The sequence below is a fragment of the Pithys albifrons genome, chromosome Z, assembly GCF_047495875.1.
Source record: "Pithys albifrons albifrons isolate INPA30051 chromosome Z, PitAlb_v1, whole genome shotgun sequence".
NCBI classification, from domain to species: domain Eukaryota; kingdom Metazoa; phylum Chordata; class Aves; order Passeriformes; family Thamnophilidae; genus Pithys; species Pithys albifrons.
Window position 1 is genome coordinate 10,111,024 of NC_092497.1, and position 27,962 is coordinate 10,138,985.

The following is a 27,962-nucleotide window of genomic DNA, read 5'->3' on the forward strand; positions in this document are numbered from 1 at the left end:
CAATGTTGAAACAAAATGAAGTGCATTTGAAATTTGGATAATAAGGCTAAGATAGAAGTGTTTTCCACTAAATGAGTATTTTTGTGTTGAGAGTTAAGTTTGAGGTTTACAAAGCCCTAGTTGGTGGCTTAGTTGCAGAGAACTTTTAATATTTTAAGCTTTTTCTGTTGTTAAATAATAGTAATGTTTAAAACCTACAAACTACATTTGGCTTTTGATCCACAGGAGGTCATTCAATTTACTGTTTCAAATCCTTGCTCCTTCAGCTTTGGGCACTGTTACTGAAAAGTTTCAACAAATAGTGAGGGGTCTACTTTTTAGGTATTAAAAGACTTTGACCTACTTGAAATCTCCCTGTATTTCTTGGTGGAATGAAGGAAATGTACAGAGATGCTTTCTGAATTTGAATAGTATCTGCTTCCTTCTTGGTCTTGTGGTGTCCTCTGAGTTGACTCCTTGAGATTGGGATCTGCCAAGCCAAACCTACTGAGGTTGTTACTAGCATTCTGTTTCAATATGCAGTGAATTTATTTAATCCAAATGCTCAGAGAACCTAATTTTAAACTGTAACAATCTGAGAGCTAGTTGCTGTTTACACAATGGCATGTAAAGTCAAAGGAAATTACACTGCTGTTTTAAATCTAGGACTTTGGTTAAAGTATTTGACTGGAAGGCATGTGAAATGCCTGTGTTCAATGGCAAATCATCCACTTATAAATGTCCTTCTAAATTTCTTCCTGCATATTTTTGATGCCTTATGATCAAATTTTAAACGATGTTTTGAAAAATATGTTAATCACTTGTTGAAAACTGTTCCCAGTACTCTTCAAAGAGAGCTTAAACTGGAGCGTTGTGCCTAGTAACTCTGGCTCTGTTGCTTTTTCATTCTGATAATTCACTGCGTGGTCTTGCAAACAGATTGGGAGCTGCTGTGAAATTGTGTAGGGTTTCCTTCACAGGTTAAAGCTTACTAGTTAGTTCCTGGCATTTCCTTGATGTGGAAGTGTGTGAAAGAAACTTGCTGTTCTTGCCTCTTATTTCTGGACTGTGTGATTTGAAATGTTTCTTTTTAACATTTGAATTTGCTTTTCTTTGCCATCTTTGTTTTCTGACATATTTATAAAGTTCCTGTATAATGAAAATTGCATTTAATACTGTTGTGTTGACCTTGTTGTTGTTAAATGGAGAACTAAAATGGGTTTTACTTGTATTCTCAGCTTGTGCTTATCTGAGCATGCTTTAGAGATCCTTGCCAAGGCCTTTGCTGAAATAATGTTTTGCTTATATGCTGTGAGCTGTAAAATTTGGCAGATGCTTTCTGTGATACAGATTCCTATTCTGTAGGTATATCCTAGGTGTTTGGATAGATTTCTTTGCATTTAGCAGGATTTTGTGTGGATTTTCTTTTCTCTTGGGCCCTCTTTATACTTGACTAGGCTGCTATGCATAGTACTGCTTTTATTATTTGCCTCTTGACTGCTTGTGTGTCCTGCTTGGCTTTGTGTAAATGGCAAATGCCCAACTGAGCAGGAGCAAAACATGGCAGGTATTTGGAATGGGAAACCCCACTGACCATGACCGGTTTCTCAAATGGCTAACCATTACTGTTGCACTGGATTCCTGTCAAACTATGTCTTTTTACAGTAGTGAGACTGCACTACACTAGTAAGTCATGTCTCCAAAAATTCTATGTGTGTACAGCTAGGTAGGTCTGTCCAGACTGGTTCGGAATAGTAGGCATCACTTTTTTTCAGAACTTTAACTCCTTAGACATTTCAGAGGTTTCTCTGGAGTGCTCAGTGATCTTTAGTTACCTGACTTCCTACAAGTGCTCTCTTGAGTGTCACCTTGGGTGTCATTGCTCTTCTTGAAGCCTCTTTTCTAGTCTCTCTAGATGCATTTAAAGAAAAAGTCACAGGGCTACAGACTACTTCACTGACATGTGAGTAGCAGTTTTCTAGATCTTCTGATTTTTATTACTTGCATATTGGATGTTTAGCATTATCTTCACTTGCCTATGGGCTGGAAAGTACCTGATCTCACAGGTACTTGCTTTTTCCTGAGCATGGGACAAATATTTATTGGATGCCTAACGCTTTTTCATCTTTAGCAGTTAAGTCAACTGATGGGATAGGAGGGAAATACCCTTGACCGTGTATTTTTCTCTAATTAAGATTTTTTTTATTGTATTTAACTTTTGTGCTTTTCCCTGCATTTAACTTCCTACATCTTAGGCCACAAACCTGTGTTTATACTGTCTATCTCTTGTATATTTTACTATGGCTTTGTAGCTCTTTGGGGTGGAATAGAATTCAGCTTGAGTAGTAGTGGCTTTTTGGCTCCTGGAAAACTCATTGTAAATGATTCCTGCACCTACTTATGGCAGTTTTGGTTTGAATTTATTTTTGTCAGTCTATTTTATAATAACTACTCTCAACTTTATGATGATAAATCCCTCTGAAATGTCCCTTATGTATCGCTAGGGATTGTCTTTGGACAGCCCATGTTGTGTTTGATTTGATCACAGATACTGCAGGTAACTTTTAAATAACTGGTTTTTAGCGGGAAATAGTATTGTGGATGCAAAATATGTGTTCTTCTGTTTAACAGTTTTTGAGTTGAAATGATATTTACAAGTGTTGAAAGAACTGAAGAAGTATTGGTAGGTATATGAATGAACTCTCCAGCATTTCTCTGTTTAACTGTCTTTGTATGAGTAATTCTGTCTTCTGTGGTGAGTACATGGATTTCAGTTAAATGGATTATGGAATACACTATGTGCATCTGTATGTCTAGTTCAACTGGGAAGAAAGCTTCAAGTTTAATCCAGATTTTTAAAAACAGAAAGTTAAACTGAGAAACCTCTGGTTTGATAGTATTATGAAAAGATGCAAGTGGGATTTACATCGTGCACTATAAAAAGCTGAGATATCCAAATCTTTCACCAGCCTTTCAAAATAGATCCCTTACTGTCTTTTTAAGTTTTTTTCCCCATTGTGAACTTTGAATAATTGAGTAATTACAATTCAAAATAACAAACACCACACTGAGTACCTACAAATATTGGTGGCCTTTCCCTTCTTGTGCAATGTGAAATGCAAGAGACCACATGTGGCTGGGGGATCAAGTTAGGTCAAGTTAGAAGTCTTCAGCTGAGGAATTCTTTTGACTGGTGTTGGTTGAACTTGATAAGCACCATGTTATGGCATAGATTCATGTCTTGCTGTTGTGGAAAGTGGCAAGGAATTGGAGCACAGTACTGGCAGGTATTCTGTCTGTCTGACTGCTAGGTGAGGGCATCCTAAAAATTAAAGGGAATGCTGCCAAGTAATGGTTGTGACTGAGTTTATGTTCCCTCTGGCATGCTGTGAGTATATACTGAGAGTATGTTCATCCTTTTGTTAGATGGATTGGTGTGGAATCTGAACAGAACTGTAAGGGAGTTGGGTATGTGCATTCAGTATGGAAGCTTATGTTCAGAGATCTTCAGTTCATGGAAATCCTATGCTGAGTGAAAAGTAAATTGAGGCACTGTGAGTTGTGAATAAATGTCACCTGTTTTGTTTGCACAGTTTTATTTTGCTGTCTTAACATTCTGGGCAGAGTGCATGGGGTAGAAGTTGTGACAAAGGGATTTTAAAAAAATACTTTGTTCCCTCTTGAATTGCCTGTATCTGAGCAGTTGGAGCATTTAGGAACATAAGGAAGGTATGGTTTTTCCACAGCTTTGTGCTCACCTCAGACTCCTGATGCTCTTCCTTGCAGCTGAACCTCCTGTATAAATTGAAAGTGAATTGGACTGGGATGTCTTGGCTCATGAGGGATAAGAGGAGGTGTCTTGTTCAAGATAATCTCTAGCCTAAAACTGTTGGCAAGTTTTAAATTTGGCTTCAAGCCTTGACAGTGTCCCTTTAAGGAATACTGGTTTTAACCTTATTACTTAAAGCTCCTGTGACTTAACTCTCTTAATTCTTTACAGCTAAATTCTCTGCTAGACAGGTTCCAGCATTTCCACCATGGAGACCTGTTTTTTAGGTATAAAATAACTGCAGAATTACACTTTCAAGTATTGGCACACTCAAAAGTTATTTTCTCTGCTCAGGCACTCAGCGTAAGAAACATCTTTACAAAAAAAAATTACTTTTAAAGTACTTTTTGGGTCACCACTCTGTTCAGATCAAGTCTGCAATCTATAACCAACCTGCTTTTTGTCTTGGTTGGCATCTGCTGAGAACAAGAGTTTGAGTCTGGATCTAAGTGTGGTAGCCCATTTAAACCTTTCACTTGTGTTTTAGCTTTTATGGCAGCACTGTGTTGCAGTCTCTGTGGCAAGGATGTAGGCGCTGAATAGGCCACTGTAACTATAAAGGAACTGTATCACCTGGAACCTGTTCTGGAGGATGATGTAGGGCTGTTGTCCAAGCTCTAGGCCCAGGAGGTGGCTTGTTGGCCTGCAGACAAGGCTTGCTGCTTGAATTACTTCTGTATCGTAGCAAATCTGCCATGTGTTGTCCTCCTGTCTGGCATTTTTGTGACTTTGTGCCACCAGGTGTTCCCTCTGCCCATCTGTACCAGGGCAGCCCTTGAGCTGGACAGTGGGGTGGGCAGCACAGAGAGCAAATCCCCAGGGTCAGGCTCTGGTTTGGTGCTTGTGTGCTGACAAAGCTGCCTTGCTCTCTCAGTGTTCATGGAGCTTTCCCCATGCCACCTCTCTTGACTTACCATAGTATTTGGAGTTGACATAGATCTATCTGATTTTTTGGGTACCACTTGATACCTGATGGAGGCCTGGGGAGCTGTGTGCTTTGTTCTGTGCCATACTGGTAGTTGGCATCCTGAGAATCGTGAGCAAGTTACTTACTGTGAGCCTTTTTTTCAGCAAATCCCTCACCAAATTGTTTGAAGACTGCTGTGCAAACAGAGTTCTTTGAGTTTTGAGTTTGTTTTTTTTAATTGCTCTAAAATGTGTATTAAAGATATTTCAAAACAGTTCTGTAAGTCAGGTAGTGATGGAAAGGCAAAGCATGAAGAAATTTCACTTAAGCTGTGTTGTAAACTGAGAATTTGTGCTTAGCAAGCATAGCAGATTCCAATGAATAAAAAATATGTATGAATATGTAAATATTTAAATTTCTAAAGAGAAAACCTTTAGACACATTTTCCTTTCCTAAGAACTTGCATAAACTTCAAAACAAATTTTCAGAAAATGTCCAGGGACTTGAGATTTTCAGTACCTGCTGTGATTCACATTTAGTCATCATGTACAACAACCACCGTCCTTTTCAGACAAAGTCTCTATGGAGTCTTGTGGCTGCAATTGTACACTGGAGACCTGCAAACCCTTATTCTGGAAATCTTTAGTAACTGTTCCTTCCTATAGGGCCAGTAGTACCAGACACTAATTGACATGATGCTGAGACAGCTTTTCAGCTTTGGGTGAGGAATTTGACTACCAAGTAAACAATTACACATATGTAGAAAATAATCATTCCTCTTTTGTTCACCTTTGAAATTTCATGAGTTATTCTTTACCATAAGACTTCTTTGAAGGCAAGCAGGTGATGTTCTTCAGAAGACCATTTGGCCTCTGTGAAAGGAATGCTTTGTGTGTCTCCTCTTTGAGAGCCAGAGGGGCCATGAATTGCTAGAAAGCTGAGATTGCCTCTGGGTTTGGATTTGGGATTTCTAACCCTACCAAAATTTCCTAGATTAATAAAGTCTTGGTTTTAAACAAAATTCTTGTTATTTTCTGGTTCAAGCATCCCTCAACCTTGAACTCCTGATCTGAATATAAACTTGAAGAGCGTAATGTGAATTTAGCTTGCAACAGATATAGATTGGTGGGGAGGGAAAAATGGACATGAAATGGTAGTTTTATTTCAGTCTTTGCTGCCTGGTATAACTTTATGCAGAATTCTATTAGATTTTGATTTTGATTAAGTAAGTGGAGTCTGTGTATCCTCCATTTTAGTAGGAGATTTTTTGAGGAGATTAACTGCTTATAAACTCCATAGTTATAAGGCCAGAATGGATTGTTGTAATCATCTAATATGACCCTCTGTAGGACATCATTTTTTTAATATAACAACCTAGAGTTTAAAAAAAATCAGATTCTGAACTAAAATGGAAGGATTTTCTACAATTCTTGGAGCTTTAGGTTGATTATCATCATATGTGACAGATTTATGCTTTTTATACTGAAGTGGTTTTCTAGCTTCAGCATCAGAACAGCAGAAGGTGTGCCTTTCCTTGGGTTGGAGAAGTTGTTATGAAAGTTGCATTCCTTGCCCACCCAGTTCTTAAGGACTGGGAAAAATGGAGTTTGGTAATGTCTGTTACTTGAGTAGAGGCATGTGGTTGTTGTATTACAACTAATCTGACTATAATGAGAAGTGTGTACATATTTTTCCACAGTTAAAAAAAGATCAAGACGTGCCATGACCTATTGGATTGCAGTGTTAAATCAGTATATTTGTTGCACTTTTGTTAAGTGGGAGCGGTGGGGTTTGACAGAGCTCAACCTACAAACCTTTGACTTCTTTTGTAAACTTGAGTTTGAAGTTACCATTTTGTGTAGATCTGATACTTCAATAAAAGATGGAGAAATGTTTTTAAGATTGAAGGAGAGCAGCATGTGACAGAGTTAACCCTGTACATGCTTGCTGGGGGCTGCACTGTATGTTTCTTTTTCTCACAGAACACGAGGACAGAGGCTGGAGGTGGTGCTGGAGATGAAATAGGGATTACCTGATCCGGAAATGACAAGTGCTAACAGTTACAGAAAGGATACAATTAAAAACATTTAAGTTAGTAGTGTTGAGTTTGTTTCCGAAGGAGTGCAAACACATTAGTGTTGCAAAGCAAAATGTGGAGCTTTGGCTAAAGTGATGGGAAGGCGGCTGCTTGTGTAGCTCTCAGAGCTAGCCCTTGTAAGGTTAGCTGGAGCCACGAGGAGTGAGGGTTATGAGTGGAACAGAGATGTTGGAGGGGATGTCCTCCTTTGAAAAGAGAGGAATAGAGGTGAATGGGAAAATTCCACTGTGTTTTGGTGATGCAAAATTGTAAAGCGGCATTAGTGTGGATAAAAGAGAACCAGCTGGGCTGAAATTGCTTTGGGAAGAGCTGATAAGAGATTTTGCTGTGATAGTACACTGCATGTAGTCCAGGATTTAAATGTGGGTAAAAGTCTCATAATATGGTTAGAGGCAAGTATTTCTGGGTATTGTCACTGTGGAATACTGACTGCCCACACCAGAGGATGGATGCTCTTGGTAATGGCTGGGTATAGAGAGCTGTGTTATCTTGCAGTTTTGTCATCGAGCAGTGGCTTAAGCCATAAAATTGATGGGGTGATGTGACTTTGAGAGGCACAGAAGGTGCTTCAGGGAAGCTGGACTTAGACTTGAACTTGATTTCAGTGATCACAACTGAAACTAGGTTAAGGTAAACAGATAAACATAGATTAGCAGCTGTGGAGCCTCCAGAGAAACTGAGGAAGCTTTTTAGTGAAGCAAGGAGCTTGAATAGAGAGGAGAGCATGCAATTCAGTGAAGCTACAGGGGTAAATATTAGCATCTCAAATAACAGAAAAGGCTCCACCTAGGAAATTACCCCAGAGCTGATGATTCACCTGATCATTGCGTCAGGATATGCTGATCAAACAGAGAATCTCTGAAAGGTGTGGGCAAAAAATCAATTTGTAAAGGAAAGTGTGTCTTGAGGATCAGGAAGTCCTGGGCTGAGGCAGTGACTTCCACCTCAGCAGACAAGGTGACATCCTATGAAGGGTAATAAAACAGGTAACATAATGTGCTTTGGTCACAGGAAAAGGAGAAACAGCCAGTTTACACAGAGGAAGAAATGAGAATTCTGTGCTTAGAGTCACCGAGTTGAGTAAAGGTAAGCTGGGTATGGTCCCTGGACTGCAGAAATTGTTTTTTATGAGACTGAAAATGAAAATGATGCAGATATATGGGGTGTGAGCAACATTTTTAATACCTTGAATTCGAGTCTTGTAATCTACATTCCAGAGTGCTTAATTATGCAGCACTTGAAATGTGTACTCTGTTAGCAGAAGTTTGTAAGCAAGCATTGGCATCACCTAATTGCATGGCAGGAAATGTGGTTTATGTGGATTGGCAAGAAAATATGGAGATGAGTGATGGATGTAGGTAAATATGGTTCTGACTTCAAAAGCAGGCAAGATTGTGACAATATGCAAGGTTTAAAATACGCTTTTAAGAGAGAATGTTACAAATTTTAGAGACAGGTTAAAGCAATGTAGAAGGTCATCAGCTGTAAAATGTGGCTTGGGTGTGTGAAAAGGTTGTGCTGGCATAGTCTCTTGTTGGTAGATGAAAACATGCATCTATTCAGTAGTGATATCTCACAAATCCTATAGCAGACTTTTTTAAGAAAATTGGAATTGGCAAAATATATGTAAAGTAAGGAGCTGGCTATAGCAGAAGCTAGTAACGTTGCAAAAACTAGTGGGAGAAGCAGCTAGATGTCTTCTACTTGTGTCATGGCAAGAAAAAAGTAGAAATGTGTGTGTCAAAGCTGTTTGTTAAGACAAGTCCTAATGGCATAATAAATCTGGATGCAGCTAAGTATAATGCATGAAGAACTCCTGAGAAGAGTGATAATGAAAATGAGTTGATAGTATGTGGGAGGGCTGTACACTGATAGGTGAATGTCAAACATTTCTGAAAAATATGAATCTTTGTGAAAGGAGAGGTCTTGGGGAGTCCTTGTGTGACTGCACTGTGGTGCTGATAAACAGAAGCTGATGTCTGTGACTTGTACCTATTAAAAACTCCAGGAAATTAAACATGAGGCAAGGAAAAACATTGAGGCGAGGAAAAACATTGAGAATAGTGTTGTCATAAGATATAGAAGGTGTAAGTGTACCATTAATTAAAGTGTAGGCTGGGATGTAGGAATGGTTTTTAATAGTTTAACTGGCACAGATGTTGGGACAACCAGCCATAGAGTTGGTGGTCCCAAAGAGCCCTTCCAGTCTTAATGATCCTCACAGCACCAACTTCATTGTGATGTAAATTACTGTTCTGACAACTACTTCCTATAGACAAATTGTGTTTTAAGGTAAAATTTTGATAAAGCATCTTACTTAGTTATAACTGTTAATAATAAAAAAATATAAAAACCCCTTCATATGAGGGAACCTGCTCATACTCAATTATTAGCTAAGGCTGTTTATTTTAGTTAATGATTTTGATTTTATGGCATTTAGCCTGGTGGAATTTCACTTTATTTTTTATTGAGGCCCAAATGTATGCAAATAACATGGCTTTCAGGAGAACAGTCTTGGGCTCAGTCCTTGTCATTAGTAAGACCTCCTTGTGGTGCAGTTCTTTGTGTCATGATGTGTCGGCACAAAAGTATTGGCAGGTAAATGCTAATGTGTTTGTGAGACACAGCTCCTTCAGATGCTGGTGGCAATCTATCTGCCCTGTTTCTACAATTTATGGGTGTACTCCAGGAACCAGTGTTGTCTGAGCAGTTTGTGAATGCTGAAATTAAAGTCAGACTGCCAAGAATTAATTTGCAGTGTTCTAGTAGGTGTCCTATTCCTCCCTGAGAATCTTACGCAGTTACACCATAACTCATATCCTGACCTGTTCTTTTACTCTTTCTTAATGTTTGCAGTCAAGCTTATTTCTGTCTCCTAGATATTAATCTTTTCTCTGGTTTGTGAAGACAAACCAGGAAATTATTAAGTAACATAAATCTACGTTACTAAAATATTATAAATACTAAAATTTTAATTATTTTTTTTCAAAGTAGACAAATCCCTCTTCATTTGATGTGGAAAATACAGTTGCTGTTTTTCATGGAAGCTGATAATTTGCTGTAGCATGGTGGGATATTTTTGCTTAAAAAAAAGAAAAAAAAGAAAACAGAAAATAAAAGTTGCTGGATCCACCACAAATGTGATATTGCTTATTTTTTTGTTTCTCTTTTGGTGAAAATGCTAGATTTCTGAAGTTGTTATATGTGTTAGTATCATTTTTTTAGCTCTGTGCCTTTCAGGACAAGCTTGTGCTCAGTCCTGCTTGATAATTAGCCATGTTCCAGTTGGCTGATTGCTTACAATCCTGTAACTTAAATCGAAACTACCAGAAAACAGACCAAGGCTGTGCTTAGGTGGCAATCATTTCTGGTGTGGTTAGTCAGCAACTTTTTTTCCAGGGTGCATCTTGTTTACACTAACTCTGAGCAGGGAGTGTAGAAACCTGAGTCACTGGGGAGACTGTACAGGTGACTTCAGTGTTTTTGCTGGCAGGAGAGAAGCACACATCAGCCAAACACACAAGTGATTTTATTCTGTCATTTCTGCTCTTTCTTCTTTGGTACCAGAGTACTTGTGTCTTCAAGTAGCTGTTACCCCTCTGTGACCAGGCTGTGTGATTTTACCTAATAACTCTGGCACAATTCCAGTAATTTAAGTGGCTTTGACCTGTACATACAATGTCTGAGCAGCTGCATGTCCTCTGTGTCTTGAAAGAAGTGATCCTGTAAAGAGGTTTTATTTTCAAAATAAATAAGTAAATAAAACCCCACAAACCCAAAGAAACCAATTTGTCCATTCATCTGGGTTCTGAATTAATTTTAAGGGGGTTTGTTTTGTGTGTGTTTTTTTAATAATTTTTATCTTTGCTCTGTGGCTTCCCTCTGTCCCCCTTCCCCGAACCTTATATTATAAACTAGTTGAACTGTTGTCATTTTGTCATCAAAGTCAGTTTACCAACTCAGACTGGCTCCTAGCAGACCTGATACATTATCAGTCTGTCTCTTTTCCTGCCTTCTGGTGCAATTATATGGCTTTCATTATGCATATTTCCTTAGTCTTTGGCAGCTGGAGGCATACATGAGTTGACGTCTGGTTTGTGTAAAATTAGGTAGGGTGGATTTTGTTCTCTTATTCAATTAAGGCATTTTCACTAACTTAAAATATTATGTTTCTGAACCTTAAAGCACTTGAAAGAAGGACAATTTGTGCCACTGGAAATTGGAAGCCTCCTTTACCAGACTGTCCAGTAGTGTTTATCTTTTACATCTGAAAATTCTAATCCTATGCATCTGAAAATTCTGAAAGGCTTGATAGATTTTTTTTTTCTTCCCTCATGTGACACAGATTCAGGAGTAGGGATTCTGGCTTTTCTGGTCAGAAAACAGTTGGAAGTTCAGAAGGAATTTATAACCCATAGGAACCCCTTAAAGCAAAGTGACTAAAGCATGATTTAAGAGAATACATCTGAGAAAGTCACACACACAGTAACTCACTCCAGGATGTTGCACCCAAGCTGCTTTTTTACTAACAATATTAAGCCTGCCACAGAATATTGGAGAAGCGTGGCAGCTTGGATTACTGTTTAAATTCACCTCTTGGTTGGGGAACCAGGTCGCCTGACAGAGCTGTCTGTGTTGCCAGCGTCAGGAGGATTAACCTCTCATAATCTCTGTGATTTGAATAAGAGATTTTGTTCCTGTCCTCACTGCTCAGTTCAAAGCATCTGCTGAGCAGAAACTTCAGTGGATCTTCAGCACCATGTCTGTGTTGGTCAACCGAAAAAAGGGAAGAAATAGATGTTAGAGGGTTTCTCCTAGCTGTGCTTTTTAGCAACTGGTTTAAGTGTTTGTATGGTAAGTGAGTATAGGTGGAGCTAGCTGTCCTTCAGGGAAGTTGTGTACATCCAACTTTCCTTTTTGTTGACAGGGTGTTCTGTTACACAGTTAGTGTCAAATCCATTTCTCCATCACCACACTCAGCTTTCCCAGCCCCTTGGAAAGCAAACTTTGGACAAAAGGATAGTCTCTTAGTTTGTTAGTACAGCATAACAGAAGTTCAGTGTGTATTTGTTTTCCCACTTCTCAAGAAAAATGTAACTGATCCAGACCAATCAGTGATGCTCACCTGCCTGTGCTAGGTCAGGACAAAGCTAGGAGGGATTATTCAGTCAGCTAAGGTGTGTGTATCTGCCCTTGAGGAGTGATGGTGGTAGTAATAAGGGATTTAGCTCTCTGCTTATAGCCCTGCAAAATTTGAAGGGTTTTCTTTTGTGTATTGTGGTTGTGGGGAGGCTGTTTATTTAGTTTTAAAAAAACCCACCAGACTATACTTGCTGTGCCAACAGGTAGCAAAGCATCTTGCCTCTCTTTGACAGTCCCTTTCTTCTCATTGTAGAGTGATAAGGGTTTGCTTGTGTTGTCTGCCTACTTTAAAACATCTGATACTGCTGTCACGTGACAGCACAGTTGTATAGCAAAGAGGCTGAACTGTGAAGTGAGGTGTCTGAACCCTTTCTGTTGAAGAAATACCAAAGTGGAATTCACCTGTAATTGCCTCTTGGCACCCTTCAGTCTTGATTGTATTGGGAATGGAGGAGATTTGCTGATAGAACAGGCTGTATGACACTGTGTTTTGAAAATGTCACCTCTGGGTGCTAAGCCTGGGTGCATGTTAATTTGTAGAGTAGGTACTGCTGTATCATCATGTCATGCTATTTTCTAGGAATTGTCTAGGTCTTTGTATGGACAAGATATGGCCAAAATGGGTTTGGTTCTGCAGCTCTTACTATCATGATGTGGTTTCTCTTAGTGCAAACTCTTGCTGAAAGTGTGCAAAGAATCCATTGATCTGTGAGACAGAAGACATTTGGTTTGGTACCCAAGTGTAAGACATCACTGATGTCAAAGTGGTTCTTTAGGACTTTTAGCATCCAGTTTGAGCAGAGGGACTGTCAGACTTATCAAAACAACTGATATTTTGGGAACAGTGAATTACACATCTTGACTGGCTTTGTCATCCTGCTGGGAGAAGCAGTAACCATAAGGCAAATATCTGTGATGTGACTTAAGGGGTTTCTCAGGCATAGTGCTGGTGTATATTCTTGTGTGACTTGGTTGCAGTTCTTGGCAGAGAAACAGGACAGCAGAACTGACACTTCAGAGCTTTTCCTGGGTGAAGAAAACCATCTGAAGGTAGTTGGAATGCTGCAGTGTCTGTGTGTCAGAGCCTGGGCCTTTGGTTTTGAGTAGCAAACAGATGTTGAGGTGACAGCTAGGAGTGAAGTTAAATTTCAGGTAGATGTTAATGTGTCTCTGGGAAGGTTATGAGGGAGCAAAGCACAATTCTAAATAAGCATCTGAGTATGCTGTCTCTTGCCTTGGTAGAATTAACTTGTCAGCGGGCACTGAGATTGTATTTGTTGTCAGGTAAGTTGCAAAGGTGAGCAGTGAGGTAAAGGGCTCTCTGGAGAGCAACACACAGTCAGGAGGCACCTTGTATTCCAGCACAGGCTGTGGGGCTCTTGAGAGCTGGTGCAAATACTTTCTGCACAGCCTTTAAGGACAATAATGACATGCATTTCTGGAAGAAAGACTTTTGTCTGGACACTGGGAGGCTGTCATTCCAGCAAGTCCCAAAGTGCGCAGAAGATGGCGTATGATTCTCAACTTGTTCTAACGACCTGAAAGATGACTTGAATTTAGGGCACTGGTCTTTTTTGTATTGGCTGGAGAAGTCTCCTGAGACTGCCTGGCTGCCATCTGAACTAGGGGACCATGCAGGCAGGACACAGGGGTAGACTCAGCCTGGAAGAGCATCTGTAGTGATGGTAATTTCTGGAAGTGTCCTGGTGTTGAGAACTCTAGCTTGATGTGTTCCACTCTGCAAACTGCAGCCTCTGTCTCTCTCCTGCTCAGTGTTTCACTACACAAGCTGCCTGCAAGTAGAAGCTTCTGCAGTTTTTTCCTTTCCAAGTACATTTCATGTAAAAACTGGGAAGTATTTAATGGGCTTTTGGCACCCTGGATTCACTGGCAGTGTTAATTTGTTTCAGGAGGTTGTAAAGTTCAAGACTTTCATGTTCCTACTTTCTTTACTGCTTCCAAGCATCTGATTCCAGCTTTCTTGGGTGTATGGTTCATGAATACGCTTTCCTCCCCAAGACTGAAGAAACAATATTGTCAAGCTTATTTTCAGCTGTTCTTTATCTGAAATCAATTGAATGCTTCCTGCTGCCTTTCCGGAAGCTTTTTCTGGGGTCAGCTGTAAGTAAACTTCTTGCAGCTTCCTTACTGCCAAGCCGAAGTTTCACTAAGTGCTGATGTTTAATGTAATAATGATTTTAGTTGTGGTTTACAAACAGCTTATCAGTGTTTTAAGCATTTTATTGATAAGGTCTCCTGGGGTTTTTTTGGATCAAATGATCCATGTTTTAAAATGCTGGATTCCTTTTCCAGTGCTGAGTGGTCATGGGGTATTGATTATATTTTGCCAGTGTAGATCCTGTTCTGTGCTAGATTTTAGAAAAATCAACATGTCTGTTTTCAAGTTCAGAGATGAGGGGAGGTCTGGATTTTGGGACTTGTTTTGTGAGCCTCTTCCTGCCTTTGCTCTCCATGAACTCTGTCCTAGTTGTTCTACTTCAGATATTGTTTTCAAAGTAACAAATCAGAGCCTGACCTTGCTGCCTGATACTACTTCCCAGAGAAATGCTGGTGTAAGGATTTGGAAGAGCAATCAGATGTCTAGTTCAGGGAAGGAATCAGTTGCAGACCTCTTTAGTTTTCTTATTGCATTTAGTTCCTTGTCACAATTACTTTCCATTTTTGCATACATAGTTTAAGTTCTATATTTCCTATTCTGTAGTTCCCTACTTAAACACTGTCTGTGTTTCTTTGAGATACATTTTTAATTTTTCTGTTCACAACAGCAGTCCCCATGGGAACAGCAGCACTATGTATAATTTTTTAAAAATTGCTGTAGTATTTTCTTCACTTGTTAATTTCTGTTGCTGATGTAGTTCAAAGAATATTTCTGGTAGGTGAGCTCTTGAGCTAAGCACCAAACAAGAATGCATATGAAACTCTTAAGTTCAGGAGGCTGAAAACCTGTGTGGTGATATGTCAGTGTGTCAAACAAATCTGGTAACAGATTAACCTGTAAACAAGACCCAGATGCATCTTTAAGTGTCTGAATCTGTTTTGTCATTGAAAGTGTTTAGAAGCCTACTTACATTAGCTTTGTACTACATTAAACCAGCATAGAAAGTAAATTGAATTGTTGCCCCTTCTGTCACATGAAATACCTTTTAGAGAAGTAGGATCTTTAAAGAGAAGACTTCTTTTGATGTTGAGGACTGAGTTTTATTTTTTTAAAAAACAAAACAACCCATAATTAAACAGCTCTTGACAAAGGGTCTGCAAATTGAGGAGTGAGTTTTATTTAAAAAAACCCTAAACCAACCCACAAATAAACAGCTCTTGACAAAGGGTCTGCAAAGTTAGTCCTCTCCTCCAGGTATACCATGAGAAAGTGGATTTGATTGGAGTGTTTGTTACTGCCAGAAAGAGCTTCTTACACAGGTTTTTTTAATTTCTTCTGTTTATGTTATCTAGTAACTTTGGCAAGGAGGGAAGAAGCAGAACACTGTGAAGCTCTGGTGCAAGCTGTGCTGTGCTCTCTATACACTTACCAAGTTTTATCCAAAGGCTGAGCTGAAAATGACAGTATTTGCTGGAGGTGTGAAACAGCTTCCTTCAAAGTGGGCGATTCTGCAAAGTCCTAAATGTCTTTCATTTTATAACTGATTCAGCACAGTATATTAACTGTGAGTTTGATCAGTTTTGTGTAGATCTGCCATTATGGTGTCCTGCCAGCTCTCCCAAGTTTATGTGCAGGAAGTACTGTGGAATATTCCAGATACCTGGCCACTGTGCCATGTCACTCTAATGCCCGTGGGCTATGACAGTAAGAGATTTAGACAAGATTGTGATATATATTTTTATATACATAAAAGCTAGGCATTTTCTGGGTTGATTTCAGTACTTTGCTGCCAAAGTTTGTTGCATACAGATGAAAATTCTGGGAACAAGTAAATGTTGGAGTGAACCTTAGGAAACAGAACTGGGCAGCAGCTGCAATATCCCCTTGGAACTGATCTCTCATCCCCAAGGTGTGGAGTGTCTGGACTGTGGAGGGAAGCAAGGGCAGATAGTGGCACTTGTGTGCGTGCAAGTCCTGGATCTTAATTCTCCAGAGAATTTACAGATAAACAGGGGAGCATCTAGTGAGGTTTAGCAGTGTGGAGAGTTATTGGGATGTGTACTTTACGCAGCACTTTCCTGGAAATCCTGTGTGATATTGGTGCTGAATTTGAATGGAGTTAGGTTGAGTCTATGTCCACTTAGCACAGAAACCTGGAAAACCCTTCAAGCAGTCACATGCCACAGCTGCTATCAGTCACTGTCCAAGAGGCAGGAAGGGTGGAGTGACTTGTAGAAAGCTGTTTGCTGGAAATTGTATTGTAAGTCAAAGAAACCCAGTAGTTTTGTGTGTCTCTGGACAGGATAATGAATTTGTAGATCAGCTGAGCAGACTGATCCTAATTCATGTGAATTAGGAGGGATTCTAATTCATTCTCTAGACATCTGGCAATCTGGAAATCCCTTGGGTAGATCAATTTGCTATCCGCAGACAACAGAATAGAATCTCTTTCTTCCCCACCCCATTCTTGAGAAGCATCCTTGAGTGATGGTTGCTTGCTGAAGAGAATATACCTTCCTTTTGTTAGATATGCATCCCAAGGCCGTGGGAAGGGCAAGTCAAGTTGTCCTGTGGGCATTTAGAGTGGTGAAATTGAAGAAAGCTCTTTGCTACATGAATGGTAACTGCAATGTATAAGTGCTTTGTGGTTAAGATTTTTCTTTCATTTCAATGAACTATTAAAAATTAATACACTCATATTGTGTCTATTCCAATTTTCTGGACTACTTATTAAAGCAGATCGATCCCTTGGTTCAGCTGAGGTAAATCTGGCCATCTGGATTCCTCCACCATTGTCTCAGTCAATGAGGTGGTCAATTTTTGAAGAACTATTTCAAATACTATGTCAGAAAAATCCTGCCCTTAGATGCAACTTTCTTTCTTCAGTTACTGCTGAAAGTCTGCGCTATGTTCCTGCTCTCTGCCCCTTACTGAGCGGAGTGGCATTTCGTTGTGGTTCCTCTTCCTTCTAGCAGCAGAGCAGTTCTCTGGTCAGCCCAGCCCTGCTTTCATGTCAGGCAGTAACAGAATATTATCCTCCATGCACTGTGAATTCAGCCTCGGCTTTCCAACTGCTGGTACATGAAGGCACCCACTGTGTTTCCGTCACGTCATTCTCAAAGAGAATACACTGGGGCATAAAGTACTCTCTTCCCTGCTTGAGTGGAACCATATTTATATGTAAACCAGTGGTTTGTTTTGCTTGGCAGAAACCCCAAGTATACTCTAATAAATGTGACTGAGGCCCTGTGTCCCTCATTGTCCCCTGAGGCTGAAGGAGTCTCTCCTCTGCAATAATGACCCCAGCTCTGTAGAGCTCTGCTGGGAGTACTTGGAGCCCAAGTGGACCTTACTCTGGACTCTCTGCAATAAAAGACAAGGGTTCCTCACCCTCACGTGGAAGATGAGGGCTTGCAGAACGTGTGGGTGTTTTGATTTCTGAGAGAGGGAAAGAGGTGGAGGGTTCCTCATTGGAGATATTCAAGAATCATCTGGACACAGTTCTGGGCTGTGTGCTGTAGGATGACCCTGCTTGAGCAGGGAGGTTGTACCAGATGACCTCCTGTGGTCCCTTCCAACCTGGACCATTCTGTGATTCTGGGAAAGGTCCTGTGTGGCAGGGTGGGATCCCCAGGAACAGGGCAGCCCTCATTAGGTGTACCAGTCTTGCACCACTTGCCAGCCTGTCATGGATTTTATAAAGTTAACTTTCAAGAAGTGAGTAGGAGGTGCTGAGTTTCTGGCTGCAGTGGGTACATGTGGTTGGTGCAGGATTCAGACAGAAAAATTGTTTCCAAAGGCTTAATTATAGAAAATGTAACACACCTGAAGGGCTAGAGTGCTGCCTAACCATTACGTCCCTTCTGGAAGGGTTTCCCTCTCTTCTCTGTGCCTGCTGCAGGGTGCACAGGCCGTGAATGTGGTGTGTTGACTTATTCTTGGGTAGTATGAGCAGCTTGCTGTGGTCTCTTACTTTTGTTGTTTAAGCAACCTTTGCACCTAGCACTGTGTGTCACTGTACACTGAAGACTGAGCACCTGGGAAAGGTGAGAAAAGCAGAGTGAAATGGAAAGATGTATTGATTCTGCTGTTCAGCTGGGGACAGTTACTGTAAAAGAGTGCTCTTGAAAACCCAACCACCACTGCATTTATTTTTCACAGGGAAAAGGAAACTATTTGTCAAATTGCAGATCATGAAAATGCATTTTGAGTGCTCTGCTTTCAGCAGGGCATTTCTTTTTAGTGCTAATTAGAACTGCATCCTTTCATTCCTAATTTCTCCCACAGCCCTCTTATGGTGCTTTATTGGCCTTTGTGAAAGGATGTAGGTCTTGTTGTAGTGTGGTGAGTGACCAGCTTCTAAGTCATGTGCTGGATTTAGTTAGAATGTAATCTTTTGGCCATCTGCTTAGGCACTCTCTGTGTCTGCATCCCTCTCATTTGTGAGCAGGTGTTAAAGGTGATCTGAAATGTGCAGGTGTTCAGAACACTTTGATTCCCTTTAACTGAATATGAGTGTGTGCCTGCTTGGGAGGGCTGGGCAATGTGTTGTTGGAATTTGGCATGCACAGTTTTAATTCTCTTACTAGTGCACAGGGTACCTAGTCAGGAAAAAACAAATTAACATTCAGACTGTTTGAAAACTGCATGGATTCATAGCTCTTCAGAGAACTGAGTTTGAGAATGCTCTGATGTGTGGTCTGCTGTTGTTTTTTCTTTTACCCACAGTGATTCTGTATTGTGTTTTTGCAATCCTTGGCTTTTATTTTCATTTCCTAGTCTTTAGGAGTCTGTCTGACTCTCCAGCCCTTTGTAACTGGAGCTTTCGAGCTTCTGGAGTCTTGCTGTGGCTTCCTTTCTTTAAGTTGCAGACAAGACTTCAACCTAATTTCTTTTTGTCTCTTTGTTACAGTAATGGCGAAATGGTGAGAGATGCTCATGGGGAGAAAATCTCTGGATCAGTTTTTGCTTTCTCATAACTTCTTGCAGTGGCTGTGTCTCTGATATGCTTTTTGGTGATTAAATGAATCACAGCAAGCAGTGAGAGCAGGTGCATCTCTGTGCATCTGTGTCATGCAGTGCTTGCAAGTGGTGGTGCAAAGTGCTAGGTCTTGCTTTTCTTTCTAATTTTATATAATTTTCATTCCCTCCCTGCTGCCCTGCTTACCCTATGCAGTAGCATAGGAGAATCACAGTTCATCATAGGTTAGTGTTTGCCTCTGAATAGATGGACTTTCTGTGCTGCTCAGTTTGCTGAGAGAAGCGATTTGAAAATGGACAGAATTTAACATTTACAAGTGGTTTAAAAACATGGCTTCCCCAGAGTCAGGAAGTAACTTTAGGTTTTTACTATGTGGCAAATCAGGAGTAACTGTATCTGTGAAACTTGGTGTTGTTGAGTGCTCTAGAGACTCTCATTTCGTGCTAGGGATTTTATGTTATAAAAATATAATGTTATGTAAGGCTTAGTTTCAAGGTCTGTCATCCTGTACCTGAAGTAGCAATGAGTTTTCAGACTTTATTGCAACACTGTTAGTAACTAATGTATCAGACTTCTTTGCAGCTCCGTCACTCCTTGAGTCCTTTCTTGAGCACTTGACATAGAGGAGCTCTAACCAAACAGACGGAGCAGGTGTGAGTACAAAACCAACCTGTGGATTCCCTGAGCTGACAAACAGGCTGGGCCTTGGCAGAGCCAAGCAGCTCCTTTCAACTCTGAACTCCCAGACATTCAGGCTGTTAAATGGGGAACCCTGCAGTCTCACAGTCAATCCTGATCCTGAGATGATGTGGGAGCTGCACTTAGGCAATGATTTTCACACAGTCCTAGAAAGTGCTCTCCTATGGGGCTAACCAATAAAACATGTCCAAGTTGCTTTTCATGGGAACTTTTGGGGCATGCTGTGTAGAGTTGCAGATAAAGCAGAAGAGATACTGCTGAGACAATACTCCTGGGTTTGTGATTTGTCTTTTAGTTATAAGCCCTTTTGTGCAGTTAAAGCTGTAATTTGTTACATGCAGTTTGTCTAGAGGCATGGTGTTCATTCCTGGGAGTTACTAAAGACTCCCATTTTTATTATGTGGGCTGTAGCAGGCAGGTGATCTTTACCTGGCTGCCGCCCAGGGATTTTCCTGTTGCTGTGAGTCCTGGGACAGCTCTTGCTGAAGACCCACACAGGCACCCTTCTCAGCATGCTGAGGCAGTGCAGGGTTTGCAGCCTTTCACTAAATTGACTCTGAATATTTAGAGGCCGAGACCGCAATGTACAAAATAGCCTCTGTCTCTTAGTTTGCATGTGTCTCACTGCAGAGGCAGTATCTAGTCTGTGTCTTTAGAAGCCATTGGCCCACTCTGTCTGCCTTTTTTTACAAATAATACCAAATTTCCACACTAGAGTTGCTTCTGCTTCCCTGCTAGTAGCAATGGAGCTTGCTACAGAGGGAGAGGCCAGCTGAAGCTTACTGTGTGTCCCCTGCCCTCTCTCTCCTTTTTATTTCCCACAAGCACATGCACTTGTTTTCTTTGTCTCCAGCCTCCTGCAAATGAGAGGAGAGGGGAGGTTCAGAGATAAGCTGGTGCTTGCCCACTCCAGGGCAGTATTTCATGAACTGCCTGCTTTTGTGTGGTGTGCAAAGGCACCTAGAGAGTGGATAGATTGTCCTGCGTATTTCTCCATGGTTAAATAGACTGACTGATTCGGAGATTAAACAGAATCTGTATTTTCAGTCGGCAGGAATGCTTCTCTGCATTATCGTATGTTTAGCTTGCACTGGTAGGTTTAGCATCAGGCCCTGAACCTGGGAGAAAATGAACCAGTTTATTTTGAACTAAACGGCTTGTGGGCCTTGTCAGTCTAGGTGAAAGGTATAACCCTTTTAACTTCTGTTTGAGAGGCTTCTGGCACAAACTGTACCTGGTACAGCATGTTCCGTCATGCAAACACCTCTTTGGACTGTAAATGCTCACAAAGGAGAATTTCCCAAATAGCAAGAGTGTTCTCTACCATCACACTCCACTGGATCTCTGTATGTAACTGTGTAAGGACATTTTCTTTTATTTTGCTTTTTTAATGTTCCTTTCTGGAACTTTCATCTTGAAAGCTGGACACTGTGAGCCACTAGTAAGTATTGGCAGCTGTTTTCTGGAGGAAATTTTACTACACCAGCTCTTCAGTGTTTTTGCTTTCTGGAATATCTTGCTTCCTAGCCTGTTAAATATGTTTTCTTCTTAGTGTTAGTTTTCCACCGGAAAAACTAGCTGGAGCCTGGAGCCTGGAGCCTGGAGCTGTCTTCTTGTAGTGCTTACACTTAGCAATTCTATTGAGAATATGAGCTTGCAAAAGGGAAATGTAAACAAAATCTCCCCTGGGTAGACATGGACCTTCTCCATGTGGTGAGATAAGAGCCAATGCTGTTTTATGTTTTAACAATTCTATTTTTATATGTAAATACTGTCTGGAATTGAATTAAGAGAAGAGAGCTTGTGAAACTGACATTTAACTTTTAGACTGCTGTTTGTTTGGCTTAGTTAATTTAATTTACAGATGTAGTATAGAGCTACTATTCAGGCTTGAATATTTTCAGTTTGTGGTTGAAAGTCTGCTATGCAGTGTTAGGAGTGTTTCTTTGCTTATAGAAAAATGTTTATTTCTTCTATAATGTCTATAACTTAGTAAGTGAGGTGGTATGAAATGACATCTTGCTAAGCAGCTGTAACTTCTGGCAGCAAAGGAGTGATTTTGAAATTGCTTTGCACTCGCCATGTCACATTACTTTCCAAAAATTAATCCTATGATTATTGTTTAAATACATCACTTTAGAGAGGTGCCATGGGCTACAAAGAAATTTTTGTCTCCAGATCTGTTAAACTGCATTTCCAGCTGCCAGGCCTTTATTGAGGGTGTTGTCCAATGAATGTGATGCACTGTGATGCTCTAACTTAACTGTAGCAGGACAAAATCACTAACAACCTCTTTCTTCTTTTTTTCTTTTCTCTTTACAGTAAAAAAAGCTAAACTCCATGGACCACCAGGTAAGCCATGCTCTACTGCTTGTTTGAAGCAATGGGGACACCTCTTTCAGTGCTGTTGGTTCTACTCCTTCAAGTTTGCATCCATCTCCTCTTGACTTCTCCATGTTCTACTTAGGAGTGACAAAATCTACCTCAAGAATCCAGGCAGCTTATGTTAGTAGAAAGCTTGAGACTCTAGTCTGATGTCACAGTGCTGAGGAACCTCTGTCTGCTCACCTGACATAAACAGCTGATGAATAAGGAAATATGTTCCTGTACTTTCACCCCTCCCTACCCACTCTGCCCTTCTGCCTCATCCTTCCTCTGTCCCTGTTCAAAACAGGATCTGAAAATGTCCACTGAGCAGGACTGGTGTGTGCCTGAGTGGATTCAGTGCCTTCTTGATCCTAGTTGGTATTGCTGTATGGAACTGCAGAAGTGACTCATTCTTTTAAGTGACAGTCCATAATGGCCGTGCTTGAAATTAAAATCCCATGCCCTGTGTTTTGTGTCTGCATAATAAAATAAAAACAGACAGCTGGTGACACCCAGAATTGACAGTCTAGGCAACTTTTTTTCACTGTGGGTGCGTAGCTAGCATGGAATCCCTTAGCAGGCAAGTGGGTTTATTGAATGAAATTTATTTTGTGTACAGTTAACAAAAGAAGCAGCAGTTTACTTCTAGAGTAACACTTATTCAGGTGTTTAGGTACGAAGCAAATGTACAGCTATATTCATTACTTATTTTTCAGCTTTATTCTCTGCATATAGCTTTCCTTAGATTACGGCAGAACATTTTCCAGGACTCTTTATCCATACTCCATGTTGGGTCAAGATCTGTGTGTGCACCAACCTTGAATTTTCAGGGAAGGAAAGCTGGTTGCCCAGATGAGACTGGAAATAGTGTGTACTTTATCCTTTCTCTAATCAAGAAGCCTTCTCACAGATGCAAAATATTTGTCCTGTGGTCTAGGTTTAACTAAGCGAAGTGTGTGGTTTTACTGACAAGCTCAGTGTCCTGGAGGATGCAAGTGATATAGACAGATATGAAGGAATCTGGCTTCCAGTGACTCCTACTTCTTCCTGAGCTTCTGGATCATGCAGTTTCTCTTTCATTCCTTTCTGATAGTATATTGAAAGCTAGATGCTGAGACATAGGTCATTAGATTTGTCAGGCATGAATTTCCTCTTTGTAAAGCCATGTTGGCTGTTCCTAATCACGTCTTTGTTTTCCATGTGCAATTTCGACAGTATTAAAATGAACTGTGATCTAACTTACACTGGGAATAGATGCAGCAGAACATCAAAGTCTTAAAATAGGTAGGCTGCTTCCTAGCTAGTTAGCATGTCTTGTTCCAGGTTGTTTCAAACTGATACAGGTCTGAGGTAGTAACTTCCCTTACAAGTGAGTTTTATCATTCTTGGATGCTATTATTCAAACTTGGAATATGTCTATGCTTGTCTGCTGTTGGTTTTATTAGCAAGGAGAGAGCAGGAACTAGGAAAAAAGTTTTTCAGGATTTTTCTTCAGATTTAAAATAAAAGGTAAACTTATAAACAGAGCCTGTCTTGCCAAAATGTGAGTGTAACATGAGTTTTCTAGAACAGGTCAGTTTTAGAGCATTTAGCAATATATCACTGTATTTTTCTTTTGCATCTGACTGGTCTGTAAAGTTCTTTGTGGATCCAGGGGTGGAGAACCAGTTTGGAACTGGGAGAGCAGTTGGGTCAGAAGATAAGAGATGATGCGATCAACCCAGCTGCCGGCTTGTATGTTTTGCAACTTCGTTTTTCACTCTGCTTGGTCTGCATGACAGGCCCTGTTCCTTCAGACTGTCTCTTCTTCCTTTTGTCTGCATTTCAGTAGCAGCATCTTACCAAGTTTTCTTCAGAATTTTACACTCCTTGTCCCTATCTTAATGCAAGTGATTAGTTGCCTGTTTTTATTTGTGCTTGAATTTCTTAAAAAGCTGTGATTGAAAATTTGATGGAAGGTGTAAAACATCTTGAATATTTGGCTCCTTAAACCTAGTTATGTCTTCGCACGTGAGTTTTTCACTTGGGACCTCTCTGGATACACTGTGTGAGCTGAAAATCTTCAAGTGTTGCATGTGTGTGATGAACAGGTACACTGATAGAGATAACTTGCCGTGTCTCGTTTCCCAGATAAATTCAACACGTATGTGACCCTGAAAGTGCAAAATGTGAAGAGCACGACGGTGGCCGTGCGTGGTGACCAGCCCTGCTGGGAACAGGATTTTATGTTGTAAGTATGGTGGTGCAGAGCATGAGGTGCTCATGGTTGAGTCCTTCTGCAGCAGTGGTGCTAAGATGGAGTTGCTGTTGTGTGTATGGGTTTGGAAAATGCACAAATGTGTGGGTAGGTAAAATGCACAAGCCTGGTGGCAAGCCTAAATAATATTCTTCCCTGTTGCACACACTGTCCTGTGGTGAAGGATGTGTGTGTTGGGAGATGGACTTTGCTGGTGCCACAAACTGGCAATTGCTGCTCAGGTCTGTAGGGAGAAGGTAAGTCTGAGGTTGAGCTTGGAAGTTGGTCTGTGGATTGGGTCTGGCTTGATATCGTCCTTGGCCAGGTATGTTGCACAGCTGTGGCCATGAGCTTGAGACACACACACACACACCCTGACTACGTAGCTTAGACAAAGGCTAAAGGCTCATAGCTGAGCTTAAATGGAGCTTCTGGGCCATGAGGAAGAGGCTGTGGGAGGATGCCACTGGAGAGGCTGATCAGGGTAATTAAGTGCTGTTGTTAGTGCACTCAGGACCTTGATATGGTGATCGTGGTTACCTTAGTGTGGGAGCTGCTCGTGTGTTGATGTTTTCTGCCACTGGCCCAGTGCCCATGAATGTGTTTTCCAGCTCCTCTGGTTCAGCTTGAGGGGTCTGCCAGTCCCTGTCATGAGCAGCCGAACCAGTTCATTCGAGCTTTTCCAGGGCTTCTCCTGCGCTTGGCACTCCAGTCCTGACATGTAGCCAAGGATTGCCCAGTTATCTTTAAGAATGGTATGGGGATTTTTGTTGTTCTAGTGAATGTATGACTTACTGATTATACTGCATGTTCTTCCTTTTCCATAGCTTTGTAAGACAAAGTGAACTGAATTTACTAAACGGGAGGGAATGATGTTGTAGGCATTTCGTGGAGTCAAAGGGAGTGCAGCTGTTCTTGAGTGGATTTGAGTTGTTTACATAGTATCTGTAGTAAGAGACCCACATGGGATTTTGTATGTTTCCCAATCTAGGAGCAGTTAGTTCTCTTCAGTTGAAAGTAGGAAGTTGTTGCCTCTGGTTAAGGAGTTCACCTGGGTCAGTAGAGTGTTTTCATAATGGTTGTGCTGTTACCTCCCTTTTTTGGTGCCACTCTGCTTTTGGAGCAGCATGAGAGGTGCATGCTCCAGCATGAAAAGTCTGGAGCCTGTACTTTGGCATCTGGTGAAACACATGTGCTCCTTGACACCTCCATCTGCTCAGCTCTGCAGTTCCTGGTCAGCAGAGGCTGTCACAGATGTAAACCATGCAGGACTGGGTGAAGTTGGGACAGGGAATTGTAACTGTCTGTCAAATCACACGCCTATACCTGAACTACTTACTCATTTTGCCTGTGATTTGTACTCATTCTGTGGACAGGAACTAGCTTAAAGACAGCCAGCTGCAGGGGAGACTGCTCAGCAGTGGTTCAAGAAAGGCACTTGAGTGCCTCAGGCTCTCAGGGTTGCTCCTCCTCCCTCCCTCAAGCAGCTCCTGGAACTGCACTCCAGTATCAGCCGGGAGCTTAGCTATCATGCAGTAAGGTCACTGTGGTGCTCTGTAATTAGTTGCTAGGTAATAGGAAAGCAGAATATTAGCTGAACTACCTCACCATTATTGTCCCTGCTTTAGCCAAGCAACTGCACAGTAGTTCTGGTGTTTCTTTATGACAGAAATATTACATGTGGCAGTGACTGTGTTTTGCGTGTTTCTGTGTACATTAAGTTGGCCCAGGAGGAATAATGCTGGTATTCCAATACTATTATTCTCTAGTTTGCAGCTTCTAGTTTTTCCCTGAGGGAAAGATGCTTTTATTGTCTGTGTTTGTGTTTACCTTTTTTCATGAGGCATAGTAGAAGAATAGACTACAACTAAAAAAATGCTTTTTGTCTGTGTTTGTTGTTTTTTGCCTCCAAACTCCTTGTGAGACAAAGTACTTCAGAGTTTGGGGCTCTAGAGTTGTTTGAGATTTGGTTATTTACTAGATCAGGAAAGCACTTCACTGTGTTCTTTGGGAACTTCTAATTTTAGAGCAGCTTTGAAAAGAACTCTGTATTTGCAGCAAGCACCTCTTGAGTGAAAGTGAAAATTGATGTTTAGAACATGATGATGAAATCAATGCCACAGAAATGTCTTTTATTTAAATTCTACATGCATGCAGAAAGGGAGTGACACCAAATTCCAATCTCAGCTCTTTTGTTATGTGAAGCTATTCTGTATGTAACCAGAAGGTGGAGAGAGGGAGACACAAAGGCAATCAAAGCCACTGTACAGAAAATCTTTTTTATTTATTGTTCTTGTCTGATGACCTGTCCTGTGGAGTTCTGTACAGGTGCCCATGGGCCATCTCATGGTGAATGTCTTGCCCTGTCAGTGTATGTTGAAGCAAAGAATGTGGTTTCACACTATCACTGAAAATACTCTATTTCTTCCTTCCCTTCCCTTTCTGGCCTCTCACTAGTCCAGCCAGCAGACAGCCACTCGTCATCAACATGCAATCACATAAATGCCATCTTTCAAGAGACAAGCAGTGGAAGGGCAGAGCAGTGCTGGTACAGTTGTTAGTTTGACTGCATTTGTGAAATGCTATCTAAACAGAGGATTCTGGGCTTACAGGATGCTAGCAGTAAACTCGTAATAAGTCTGTGTAATAGCTTCATTTTGAGCTATTGTAGAGTGAGCCACTCAAACAGTGAACACCCTGACCTCGGTTCCTGTATCTCAAACAAGAACAGAAGCACTTGGATTTAAAATAGATATTAATGTGCTTTGCTGTAGCTGTAGGGTTTGTCTTGAGCCTTGTAGATACCATGTTCTCTTTTAAAGTTGTAAGAAGGTGGCAAAGCTCAAATGAATGCTGGGATTTTCAGCAGTTCATTCCTTTTTGGTGGTGGTAGTCTGTAGAAATTAGGGACTAACATGCTTTTAGATTTCCTTGATTGATGTGAAATGGATACATCTGGATGGAAGGACAAAAGGGAGCAACACTGACTGTCCAAGATACCTACTTTTGAGGTTTAACATTTGTGCTAAGGTGAAACCCTGAGCTCAAAGAATTAGGAGCCATAGCCTTTCTTCATGATAAGTGTGAGACAGTTGTGTATCAACAGGCAGCTCAGGATTCTTCTCTACTTTGTTTTCACCAGCTGTGTATGTGCTAGGCTGTTCTGAAGTAGGCACGTTATAAACCAGCATGGAAGAGGGAGGTATACATACTGTGAAATATTGAGAAGAAGCACATTTGAGATGCATCTTTCCTTACTGAGAGAGAAGATTACATGAAAACCTTCAGAGAAATTATTTCCAAGTACTTGACACTTGGTGGCCATGTAGCAGTAGCTAATGCTGGAGCAGAAGTGGTGCAATACAGCCCTGAGCAACAGGTAGTTCTGCTGATGCAGCTGTGCTGGATTTGGGACTGTTACTTTGAACAAGGGGTAGCTCCACTCACAGGTCAGTATTGACATGTTTTTACCTGCCTGAATTACACTTGTGTTGCTGTGCTGCCAGGGGACATACACACTTTGTTAGAAATGGGGTGCCTCATGACAAAGGACAGCTCACCTCCAGGTTTTGGCCCGAGATACACTTCCCGCTCCTGTGTACAGA

The 27,962-nt window shown here is 41.0% G+C and overlaps 1 protein-coding gene across 2 annotated transcripts in view; it reads left to right on the forward strand.

The window, feature by feature from the left end:
* LOC139685108 (protein unc-13 homolog B-like) overlaps positions 1-27,962 on the forward strand; it is a 76,758-nt gene that overhangs the window by 4,458 nt on the left and 44,338 nt on the right. For both annotated transcript variants that reach the window (XM_071581722.1, XM_071581723.1), the window contains exons 2-3: positions 22,077-22,106; positions 24,252-24,351. In XM_071581722.1, coding sequence (XP_071437823.1) covers positions 22,077-22,106; positions 24,252-24,351 — 130 coding nt within the window. The remainder of the gene's footprint in view (positions 1-22,076; positions 22,107-24,251; positions 24,352-27,962) is intronic.